At 38.4% G+C, this 12,559-nt stretch overlaps 1 protein-coding gene across 3 annotated transcripts in view; it reads left to right on the forward strand.

Moving 5' to 3' along the window:
• Positions 1 to 12,559, forward strand: part of EML4 (EMAP like 4) — a 145,425-nt gene that overhangs the window by 65,000 nt on the left and 67,866 nt on the right. For all 3 annotated transcript variants that reach the window (XM_021547584.3, XM_021547582.3, XM_077781903.1), the window contains exon 2: positions 12,253 to 12,435. In XM_021547584.3, coding sequence (XP_021403259.1) covers positions 12,253 to 12,435 — 183 coding nt within the window. The remainder of the gene's footprint in view (positions 1 to 12,252; positions 12,436 to 12,559) is intronic.

Here is a 12,559-nt window from a genome sequence, read left to right on the forward strand (position 1 = left end):
GCATTGCTGTTTCTGATTTGTTATGAAAAGCTGGAAGTGTTACCCAGTGCTAACCAGAGAAGAGCTCAGACATAGGTCTGCAAGGGACCAACAGCTGATTAGTAGTGGTGGGTTGAATGGCATTGAATGGCAGTTCAGAGGCTCTCTGGTTTCATTGGTGCTCATGTACATTTGCAGAAAAGCTTTCCTGCTTTTTTTTTTTCTAAATTGTGTCCTTTAGCAAATAAAATTTTCTTTCTGTGGTGGCTTTCATCATTATCAGTTCTTGACTGATTAATGCCTTAATTTTGATGAAGAAGGCAGTAAATGGGAAAAAATTCAACTTGTAATTTGTGACACTGCTGTTACTTAGACCTGACCATATTCAAATTTTGTTTTCCTGTTAAGCATTTGTAGCACTTACAGTATTTTTAATACTGGGCATATCCATGGCCTATCACTATTGCTATTTGCAGGGCTATAGGTTTTTTTTCAACCTAAAAATTGTTACTTTCTAGCAAGTAGTAGGAAAAAGAAACCTGAAGATTTTTTATGCTTCAGAGACTCCATCTGTAGAAAGATGAGATAAGTAATCTGTTCATGATACAAAATGTAATTTATTTAAGCAGCTTTGATAGATATATCCCTTTTGAGTGTACAAAATTTGGCAAATATTCCACACAGAAGTGTGCTTCCCTACAGGATCCTTTGAGAAGAAAGGAAAAAGTATCCTTACAGAAAGGCATTTTTCCCATGTAAGCAAATTCCATGCATATATATGTGTGATTTATGAACAGTGACTGTGATAGTTCAATTTTGTGTAGGACTTCTACATAAAATACCTTCAAGGTGAAATTCTAGAAGGTCTTAGCCCACCTATACCAACCAAAGTGTTCTGTTCAGTGATTGATTTTTCTCTGGGAAGTAGTAGCATCATCTAAAACTGAGTGTTTGTTTTGCTTTGCTTCCGTTCTTAAATCTGCTTTGTGGTTTGGCCTAAATAAAGGTGAGACTTAATTCTTCCCTTTTCTGGGTAGTTTTCCATTTGAGGTCTAATAGTGCCAGGATTAGCAACTGAAATTATGTTTGAAACTGGCTTCAGTTTTATATATTAATTTCTGCAGAAGTGGCCTAACTGCAGCTTTAAAATAAAATAGATGTGCAGTCACATATAGAGATGTCTGCCATGCTGTTCAAGAGTTCTTCCTTGTCACAAATTAAATCTGTTTCATTTCACAATTACATCATTTGTTTATAGGGCATTTGTGGGAACTTGTGGAGAGTGTGGCAACACTTGGTGACATGTCTACAGTCTGAATTGTTTCAAATACTATCTTTGCAAAATAACAAATGTTAGTATTGATGTTTCTACAGCTCTTGAGAAGCACTGTGTTGCAGGACGGTCAGTCTCCTGTCAGGCAGCAGCAGCAGCAGGAAAGGTGTGAGCAATGCTTTCCACCCACACCTTGTTTACAGCTGTTACTTCACTAGGGCTGTTTAACTGCTAACATAACAAAACAAAAAATCTTAATGAAAACCAGTCAGTTTAACTGTATTTATACTCAGTCCCCCTTTTTGAGAGTGGCTGTTGACTTTCACCAGCGTAGATACTTCTTATTGCTCTCTGGCTTGTGTTTTCTCTGACACAGAATGTGCAGGTATTCCATTTATTTCTCACTAGTTCCTCCTGTGTAGTAACTGAATTGGAGACTGTGACTAATGTGTGATGAGTAGTTGTAGATAGTATCTTCCAGGCTGGTTCTGTGGGAGCCATGTGCTTCATCCTTGAAATCAAGCAGATGGCTTAGCTGTGTCTATAGTATGACTGGTCTTTATAGACATAGGTTAGTTCTTTTCTATGCAAAAAACCCCCAACCAAACCAAACTGCTGTGGATTTGGTTCCACCTGAGCAAACACAAGCTGTTGTGATGTTCCTCTAATACCAAAGCTGCAAGCAGTTGCAGAAGCTATGGAAGCTTCTTGGTGGAGGTAAACAAAAGCAGGATTTTGCTGCTGTTGCAAGAGTTGAGTTGGATCAAGTTGGCGATTATAGAGCTTTAGTCTTGCATTCCTAAGAAAGAGTGGATTTTTAAAAATGTCAAAACCAAACCTTGTGTCTGTTCTTGCTTGCAAGACAGAGGAGAAGTAGAATGGTTGTGAGATGGTATCCCCTGCAGCAGGGAGGGTAACATTTGTATGGCAGAGCTGGGATAAGGGGTGTCTTCTGCTGGAGATGCTGCCCAGGGGGATGGATGAAGCAGGACAACCTTGCAGGCACAACCGGCCGCTCCAGCCCTGCTGCAGTGGAATGAACACTCCCACCTGGAGAACTGGAATGAATACTGCCACCTGGAGAACTGGAATGAATACTCCCACCAGAAAGCTTGTCTCTCAGAGGCTGTTTTTTTCAAGGAGGGAGTGGACTGTCATCCTTAGGTTTTGGATAAGAAGATACAAAGAGGGACAGTAACTCCTCAAGGTCACTTTAGCTTGTCAGAGTGAAGTTCACAATTGGCATTTTACTGAATGAGCTCTGGTATGGAGAGGTAATAAAACCGTGGCCACATAGGGATGTGAGTAAGTGGAAGGAATTCCTATACCTGAAATACCAGAAAGCTAAGATAAGGCAGTTAGCTGGTGAGCCTATTTCAAAGCAGGTTTTCCCTTTATCTGAAATTGCCGTGTCCTGTGACTTGGCATGATAAGAGCTGTGAAATAACGCTGTGTACACCAGCACTGGTGCCTCCCCCTGCTCTGGGGTAAGCACGTTTCTGCTGAGCACAAAAATGCTCAGATCCAGCTTTTTCCAGCAGTGCTTCCCCTACAGGGTAGATGACTGTTTTGGGAGAAAGGAGGTCTGTATTTCTTTGGGAAAGGAAATTAATACTACAGGCCAGGTTTCTGTTTTTCTTGATGGAGTTTTGCATAGTGGCACTTACGATAGATTGACTTAGAATAGCACAGAATGAGATCAAAGAAACGGTTTGTACAGTGGTATTTTTTGATGTTACAAATTAGATATTTATGAGTCCTGGGGGAAAGAAATGCACAGCACAGTGAAGCAGCCAATATAAAAAATTTCAGAAACATTACAGTATTTTATTTACAGGGATAATGTCTAACTTGATTTCTAGATAACAGAAACTAGAGAGCATTCATTTGTGTGCCAGGATTTTAGATTAGTAGAATTTTGTAAGTAAACATGGCATGGTACAAAATAAAATGTATTCATAAAAGAGGTTATTTTGCTTTGCCTGATGTTATCTCACTTAATGATTTCAGTGCTTTTCTGTTTTGCTGCTGAAATGGTACTCTAGAACCGATGAGAATATAGCAATCTTAGAGTAGCAACTTCTTTCCTCTAGGGCAAAAACATACTTGTTAAAAGCATATCACAAATAAAAACCCAGTTGAGTTAGTTGCCCGAATAAGCAATAAATATTTAAGATATTGGAAGATTGCCATAATTGTCAGATTGAAAGCATGTTGGTACTACTGAATTCAGATACTTTGCAGCAGAGGAGATATACTGCCAGTAATGAGGAATGTTGGACTTGACCTGTGTTGTTGCCATCTAAAGATTAAATGTTTTTCAAACTTGGATTTATTCACGTTACTAGAAAAGTTTATGTTTTGGAAATAGAGTTTGTATAATCAGAGGTAAGCTGTATGAATTAGGGCTTAAATTCTGAAAAAGAAAAGTTTCTAAATATATAGACACGTCTTTGAGCATGAATTAGCATCATCACTCTGACAAGAGCAGTTAAAAAATAAGCAGTACTGGGTGGAGGGAGGCGTGCAGAGAGATGGAGAATCTGAGATTACTGGGAGTGCTCTTTTTTTTCTCTTCTTCCCTCCTTCCTCTTCCCTCGCTTTCCATTTACAGGCCTTCACACCAACTTCCTTGCCTGCCACATAACTGCTGGTACCTGTCTGTGCCAATGAGTTTGCTCAGTATTCCAGGAAAACCAATGCTTCCAGTGGTCCCGTATTTCTCTGTGAACTCTGTGTGTTCGCTGGGCTCTGTGATGTTTTGGAGAGCAATACTTTTGTCAGCCTGACTGGTTATCATCATTCAGTGTGTTGGGCAGATCAGTGACAATTAATGCTGCCATCTTTTTGTAGATTTGTGCATTAAAGACATAAGGTTAAAGAAGAGTGTTCCAAGTGGGAAGTCAGACTGAACTTAGAGTTATCCTTCAAGACTGTATTGAAATCATATAGGTAGTAAGATGCATGGAGGAGGTCATAGTCTATTCCAAGTTAGAACTCTGAAAATGTGATTCTTCCTTTAAAAGCAGCTGGTTGGTATTTTGAGTTAACTTTATTTTCTTTGTGTGTCTCTCTCTTATTTTTATGGGAAGGCTCTTAGTCTCTTGCTTCTTGAGAAATTGCATGCATTTAAACGCTGACCTTGCTACAGCACTTAGGGTAGCACTTAGGGTACAGCCCACAAGTGTTAATTAACCTTTAGGCAGTGTGGGATGATGAATTTAATTTCATTTAACAGATGAAGAGTGGTGTTAAAAACAGATTAAGGTCAAAAGCATCTGCTAATTACCTAATTTTCTCATTAAGTAGTTGACTAAATTGAAATTAGAAAGGCTTGATTGTCAAAGTGCATAGGAAGAACTGCCCTATACATGTCAAAGCCTGATTGCTCCTGGTGGGTTTACCTGGGAGAGTTGAGCACTTTTCCACACTGAAGTCTGGTGTTTTGGGTTAGTCACAATGTGTAGGCTGTTCTGTAGTGAGGCTTTGGGAGTGCAGGAGAGATGCTTTCCTATTCTTGGTGTCCTGCTGTAGCCACCCTGGAGCCGCCAGCAGTGGCTGACTTTGTCTCTGTCCTACAGAGCTAAAGCCTGTTGAGTTTCTCCATAGGGTGGCTTGGATGCCATCTGCTTTTGGTGCAGGGTGGTGAGTGGTGGCTGAGGCTTCAGTGAAGAGGAAGACTTTCAGAATGTAGTCCCTCTTCAGCATGTGAAAAGTTGTTTTCTTAGAAAATTTTATCTAGATGAGTTTGAGCATGAGGGAGCATGGGAATTAACCTACATAATTTCATGCACACTTAATTTGTCACTTATAAATTAGCATTTTAGCATGAAAGTGTTCTAACACTTCTTGCACAATACGAAATATTTCCAGTGAAGGAATACTAATCTATGTGTGCTAAAGTGTTAATGCATGTGTAACTTACAGTAGAGCAGTTTATTGCAGCTGTCTCTGGTTTCTGTGTGAATTTCCAAACTTCTGTGTTAGAAAAGATGCCCCCTGCCCCTCTCCTTACTGTGATATGAAAATGAGGTGGCACCAAATATTGATAAGAGCTTGGGGTGGCTGGGATAGCTGCTGAGCCATTTATATGGGGAATCCCAAGTGGGTGCCACCATGGATTCTGTCTATGGAGTGTAGAGGTCACTGATTTGTAGCAGAAAAAATATTTTGGAAGGGGAAGGGCTTGTCTTGTGGGTTGAAGGCCAAGCATTGAAGAGCAGTATCAGGAGCCAAGCAGTGTTAGGAGAAGAAAAGTACTTAAAACTACAAGGCTTTTTAAGCAGTGGGAGGGAAAAAATCAGTGAATGGTCTTACTCTTGATATGCATCTCAGTGGAGGTGGAGCTGATAGGAAGCATGGAGTTGGGGAAGGCTAGAAGGCAGTGTCTGCATAATTATCTGCCTCTTCAAATAATCAAATGGATACCTGTTTTAAATATGAGAAATGTCTGTAAGTGTTCTGTTTTTGCAGTCGGCCTATCAAAGCTAGTATCAGCAAGTATGAAATATAAAATTTTTGTACACAATAAGTTATACAGTTACTGGAAACTTAGACAAGCAGAACACTCACATTGATCAAATATGGTATGGGTGGAGCTGTGCCCTGTGAATCTCATGCTGATGTATTTCTAGGTTATCTGTATTAAAACTGAGCAGATACAGCAGCAGATACACAAGCTTATTACAAAAATATTTATATTTTCTGTAATTTGTGATTATTATTGGATCATTTTTGTCAGGATGTTTTTGTGTCATCTTTTTTCTTTCTTCTTCCTTTGCTTTTTCGTGATAAGAAAACAAAAATATACTAATGCCTATGTGCACAAATCTCTCTAGCATATACAAGTAGAGCTACTAATTGTTAAGACTTGAAGTGGTAAATCATCTTACATGTCAGAATAACTCTTTCAAAGAAAGTTGCTTGAAAACATGGATCATGTTCTTTATAATGTAATGATGCAGGCTCACAGACATGAACATGCTTCAAACTGAACATAAAGCAGTCCACAGTATCAAAGGCCAGTAGCAGCTGTTGCACTGCAGAATATTCATAGGCTTCAGCATAATCATTTCATGGATCATCTACAGACAAATCAAATACTGCTTGCTGTGGACTTGTGGTCAAAATGGTTTACAGAATGCCTAGTGTAGAATAATATATCTTTTTTTTATTATTATTAACTACTTGTAGGGGGTAAAATCAGATAGGTGTATGAAACATTGAAAAGCTCATGAGCTGTGCAGGGAAGACAGTCTGATTGATGTGATGTTCCTCATGCAGCATCAATCCTGAGCAAAGTGGAGTGTGGCAATATTTGCTTCGTGAAAAACCTGAGGAAATGTCTTTGAAGGAGACAAATTTCAGGTTTAGGTCCTGTTGGAAATGTTAATATACTGCACTGTCTACAGTCAGTGACTTACCTCTACCTGCCTCAGAACATCTGCATTAGTATTCTAAAAAGAAAATAAAGAACTTACACTTTTGTCACCAGTATCAAATGTGAGGTCAAGCAGTGCATTGGTTTTGATTTGGTGTAGGAAAACTGGAAGAATAGGGAAAAGAATGAAAAACTAGCAAAGGAATCCAAAGATGTGTGAGGTAATTGAGGAAGTTCAAGGCAAGAGTCTTGCACTTGCAGGAAGGAAGGAGCTGGGGGGAACTTCCCACTCCACTTCCATGACATAAACTCAACTCTAGGTTCTAGGGTAAGGCAGTATCATTTAGGTTGTGGGCGAGCTCTTTGAATCCTCTGTGTTTGTGTTGTGTGCTTTAATTCCCATTCTTGGATTATTTCCATGACTCACATCCTTTACAAAACTGAGATTGCATGTGCTTGTATTTGGAGGAGATACTGTGAGCAAAAAGTATGGAGCCTTAATTCTACTTTTCTTTTTGTTGTTGAAAATCATGAAATACAGATTTTGAACATAATTCTTGAACTTTGAACCTTTTATAAGCTACTCTTAAGACAAATGATCTGCAGAAAACTGCAGAGTTTTCTTCCTCATAATGTGTAGGAAAAATAAATTTGTCTGGTATCGCTGGAAATAGAAGCCTCATCCCAAGTCAAATTTTTCAGTGCTGTTTAGAACAAAAATTGGAAGTTATACAAATACATACTTTTCCTCACACGTGAGCAAATCATGGTCCTCATGAGAAAAGGTTCCTTGGGGACAGTTATCTCCTGAAATTGTCAGCCAGATCTTTATACCAATCCCAGTAATTTCTGTTCCTTTTCCCTAATAAAAGACTTTTACCACTCTGGGCAAAATATAGAAATGAGTACCTTAACAGCCAGGCGTTTAAAGTTACCTGTGGTTTATATGGCTTTATTGGATAAAACATAGGGTTTTCCACCCTGTGGTTTAAATTTCCATGGGCTGGAATTTGTAGAATTTTTTTCTGAAATGCTGCTTACATCCGAAATTAATTCCTTACTTAGATTTAGTCAAAGCTGGGAGGAATTGACTCTGAAAGGTGATAATGCATGCTCTGGATTTGTTGAGGGGGCCTAGAATAGCTGGTTCAGTAGTAAGATTTTTTTTTTTTTTCCCAATGTAGCCAGTTCAACATTCTCCTAGGCAGCAAGTAATGAAGGGTGATGCTTTTCAAACACTGGAACTATCACATGTCTGCTAGATGAAATTTGAGGAGGGATACGTGGCTTGGAAGGTTTGTTAAGTACCATCACTATGTCCTGGATACTCATTTTGGAGCTCCTGGCCCAAGTCTAAGGGGCAGTTTGAATTGCTGCTGTGTTTGATCTGCTAGAAGTGGTTTGATGCCTGTGACTGTGAGGAGTCCCACACAGAGTAACCTGTCTGTTCAGTGGTATGCATTGACTATGAGAAATTAACCCTCATTTTTAGAGTTGTCCTTGTGTCTCATGAGTACCGAATAGAAGCATCCCATGTATATCCCTTCTTACTCCAAAAGTAAGGGAAGAATTGATGTTTTCCTGATTAAAATTTAAAAATCAAACTGATGAACAATGAAAAATAGCAGAACATTTTGTTTTGAAAGTTGTTGTACTGTATGGTTAGACCTAGAATGTTTTTGCTGTCATTTGTGTGCCAGTACTCTTAACTTAAACCAGTTTTTAAGGCTGAAATACTTTAGATTCACATCTCTGTGGATGTCTCCTCACTATTACCAGCGAGTGCTGTATATGATGCTTTTTTCCACACTGGATCTTGTTCCCAGTGTGTCCCTTAAAGGCATAAGTCATCAACAGCTTAGAAAACACAATCAGCACATCAGAAATGGTGATGTTTGGTTATAATAAGAATAGCCAGATAACTAAAAAGGTATTTTTTTAATTAATCAAATGAATCAATAGTTGACTGCATGGACAAATTACTTGCTCTATTTGCTTAACTGTTTTCCCTTTTTAAATTTCCTTCTGGTTTGATAAAAGAAGAGCAGCTTATGGAAAGCCTGGATAGATGCATGTCTATGTCAGCACAAGGGAAAGTACAGATATTTAGGACTGGGAGAAGAGGAAGGGAGGAAATGAAATTTTGCTTCCCATTGACTGACTGTTCTTACATAAGAGCTGTTTCCTCTCTGAAGGAGGAGGGCACGTCCTTGAAGGAAGGGTGTTTCTTTTTGTTTTTGTTTGAACTTCTTTTGAAGTATTTCTTTAGATTATAAAATATGTTTTAAATGAAAGAAGAAATCTGGAAGAAATTTTGAAAAATTCTGTGAAGAAAGGTGTAATTGTGCAGATTTGTCAGAATGATCTCATGGATTCCAGGTTTGTTTACTTTTAGGGCATCTTCTTTTAAGATAATCCCTGCTGAGTTACTTTTCAAGACACTGCCAGGAAGGGCATGTTGGAATTAAGTTGAATATTTTCTGTAATGGGTGAGATATTTGGGTTGGGAATTAGTAGTTTTAATTCTGTAATAGTTGCCTGGGTAATATATGGTTGTCATCACTTGAAACAGATGCTGCTTCTGTAGAATGATAAAGAACAATGAAATGTCTTCCAAGTGTGCTACTGTATTCTTTGATCAATCAAATTAGTCTTGATTTCCTGGTGATATCCTGATATTCTTACTTTCCAGCTTATTTCAGTGTCTCCTGTGCCCTCTCTGCAATGCAAAGCAGCCACTGGTGGTTTAGAACCTTCCATTGTACAACAGGGCACATTGCTTTGCCTGGTTTGGAATCAGCTGAGTGCCTCAACCTTCTTGGCCTTTTCCTCATGCCCCATTTCCGTGGCTGTGCCTTCTGATGAGCTGTTGGGTTGAAGTTGAGTTTGAGGGTCCTTTTGCCACTCTGTGCTGTGCCAAGGCTTGAGCCTCCCCAGCACCAAGGAGAACATTGGTCAGCTTCTCTGCCATCTCATAGATGTGTTGAGGAGGCCAGAGCATTGCAGCTCGCCCTCTCAGGGCAGGAAGATTGGCTCTCTTGTTCTTCAGAGTTCTAATTAGTGACAGAACTGTGCATGTGGGAGCTGCAGCAGCCAGATAATGCCCCCACTTTTGGGGTGCTGGGGTTCAACAGCAGCAGTGTGGTCTATGCTAGTAGCTCATTGGAAATAAAGATGTCCAGAGATGTGCAGAGCATTTGCTTCTGTGCTCATCAGAGAGACTGATCACCAGTGGAGCTTTTCCTGGTTTGGTAATTACTCTTGTTTGGACTCTACACAGGGAGCACAGTAATATTTGGCTTCTAAAATGATGATTTGACATAGCTACTTATTTCTTTTACAAGTGTTTTATAGTGATCTGCTGTATATTTATGTAGCCTGGGAATGTATCCATAATTTATCCATTGTAATGGATAATATTTATTAATGGAAGACTTTGACCAACAAAAAAAAAAAAAAAAGGCAAATAAAACTAAATTGGGGGGAGTTTCCCCTCTTTTTTCCCCCTCCTCTTTTTTTAAGGAAATGTCAAACTGCTTTTTTCTGTTTGAGCTGCTACTCAGTGTAAGAGAAGTTAAAAAATTTATAATATTTTGAAAATAATTGTTCTCTGGAGTATTAATTCTGTCTGGTCTACTGCAGCTAATACTTGCAGGATAGTGGAAATATGAATTATATGGTATTTTGCTTTCCTGAAGTAAAAACTTAAGTGTGTGTGCATGTAGGAAGTTTTCCCAGCTCCTTAAAACAGATGGGGGTTTATTTTTGAACATGAAGATTTTAATAAAAGAATCTTAGAGTCTTTCCCAACCTGGGGTAGGTGTCACAGGTGTGGGTTTGTAAAGTCGTGGTGAGAGGCCATTAGATGTGCTGGGCTGTGGAGTTATTAAAATCAATTTTCTGCATATAGGGAGGTAGAGTTATGGACGGTGGTATTAAAGATATTTTTGTTGAGTCCTAATTTGTTGTCTCTCGGTCTCAATTTCATTATGTACCTTATTAATTGATTAATTCCCCTGCAGCTTTTTTCATCAGTAAGAATGAATAGAGTACTAGCCATGAAATGTACACTTCTGCTTTTGTATTAACCAAATAGTGAACTAAAACAATATGCAAAACTGTCATTTAGGGGCTGGTTTATTATTGTAACCTTAAATGTTCCTTTCAGTTCAATTATAATTTTGGATACATTTCATTATTAAAGGGTTTTAATTGTAGGAATTCTGTTTGTATTGTGAAAGTATTAATTATGATGTTTTATTTGGGTTGGTTCAGTTCTTGGTTGTTCAATAGTGAGTATCATGTTTTAACTGAATGGAAGTTGGCATTAAGCGCCTTAATCTCTTCTGTACTGAGCTCATTGGAGGAATTTGGCTCAGTATTTCTTTTGTTTACATGTATTTTGAAACTGCCCCTATGCAAGTATTTCAAAGATTAAGGCTTTTTTTTAGGGCAAATCAAAGTATTAGGATTGTGGCTTATATTAACATTTTTCTCCTTGATATATCTTCCTAAGATTAGTGAAAATTAAAGTTTAGATTTAATAGATTCATAGTGATATACCAGCTATTTACCTTTACATTTAAATTTGCTGTATTTATTTTGTAAATATGAACTTAAGTGAACTATATAATACAGGTGAATTTTTGTAAAGCTATATTAGAATTTCCTTACTGAGTTTTTAGGAAGCCTTAAACAGAATGGATAAGGAATTCAGTACCTTGTGATTGAGTAAAATATTCTTTTACAGATATTTTTTTAAGTGATTGGCCTGTGATTTGTTAGAACAGCCAAATACAAAAATCTGTTATGTGTTATTTTGGCTTGGCAGAAATAATGCAAAGAACTGTCAAATGCAAAGAGTAAGCAGAAGCTGTAATTTCCTTTTTACCACTGAAGAATAGATTTGGCTGGGTTAGGCCTTCAATGCTAATCTATCTCTGTGTGGCCAAACAGATTTTTGGAACCTTTTTGTAGTGCATTTATTTTCTCTTCTCTTCAAGCCAAATGTTACAAGGTTGTATGTTTTTTGGCACATCCAGGATGGGGATGTGAAAAAAGTTAAAGAGAAGGAATTGAAATTAAGAACTCTGATCTCGACCATTTAAATTGAGATTGCCACCTGATGCAATTAGGTCATTGTTAACAGTACTTGTATGTTCAACTGTGGCTTTTTTTTTTAACTTTGAAACTTGCTTTAATATTAAGAGTCACAGTTAAAATTCTTCAACAGTTCCACAAGAATATATTGCAGAATTTTACCACACTTTTATACCTTTCTGGTTAATTTAGTTTGGTGTGTAAATAATTTCAGTCTTCCTTCTACTTGTAAGCATGTTTTTCACAGGAAGCACATTCTCTCTTATGATTTTAGTAGGTCCACACTCTTTAAGCCTTTTGTCTTAGCTAATGATTAGTAATGATTTCTGTCTTGAAGCATTAATTCGATGTATGCTGTAATATCCATTCCTTATTTGCCTGAACATGTTTGTTAGAATGTCTTCAGTATTTCAAAATGATGGGACAGACGTACTTGTGCTGTACTTGCTTCTTTGTGTAGCTTTTAATTCAGAACAAAGCATTTCAGTGCCTCTTTCTGCTCTGCTTTTCCCCTGTGCAGATGACAGCATCTCGGCTGCCAGCACCTCCGATGTCCAGGACCGTCTTTCAGCCCTGGAGCTCAGAGTGCAGCAGCAGGAAGATGAAATCACCGTGCTGAAAGCAGCCTTGGCTGACGTGCTCAGGCGTCTTGCTATCTCTGAAGACCATGTAGCTTCTGTGAGAAAATCAGCACCAAGTAAAGGTAAGCCCAAATTTGGTAAACTCTTCCTACAGTCAGGCTGTGTTATCATGTCAGAATGTTCTCCATTGTTTTTTCCCTTTTCTCTCTCATTTGGGAAGGCTGATCTATTTTGAGCTGGGAGGGG

The sequence above is a fragment of the Lonchura striata genome, chromosome 3 (genome assembly GCF_046129695.1).
Source record: "Lonchura striata isolate bLonStr1 chromosome 3, bLonStr1.mat, whole genome shotgun sequence".
NCBI classification, from domain to species: Eukaryota; Metazoa; Chordata; class Aves; order Passeriformes; family Estrildidae; genus Lonchura; species Lonchura striata.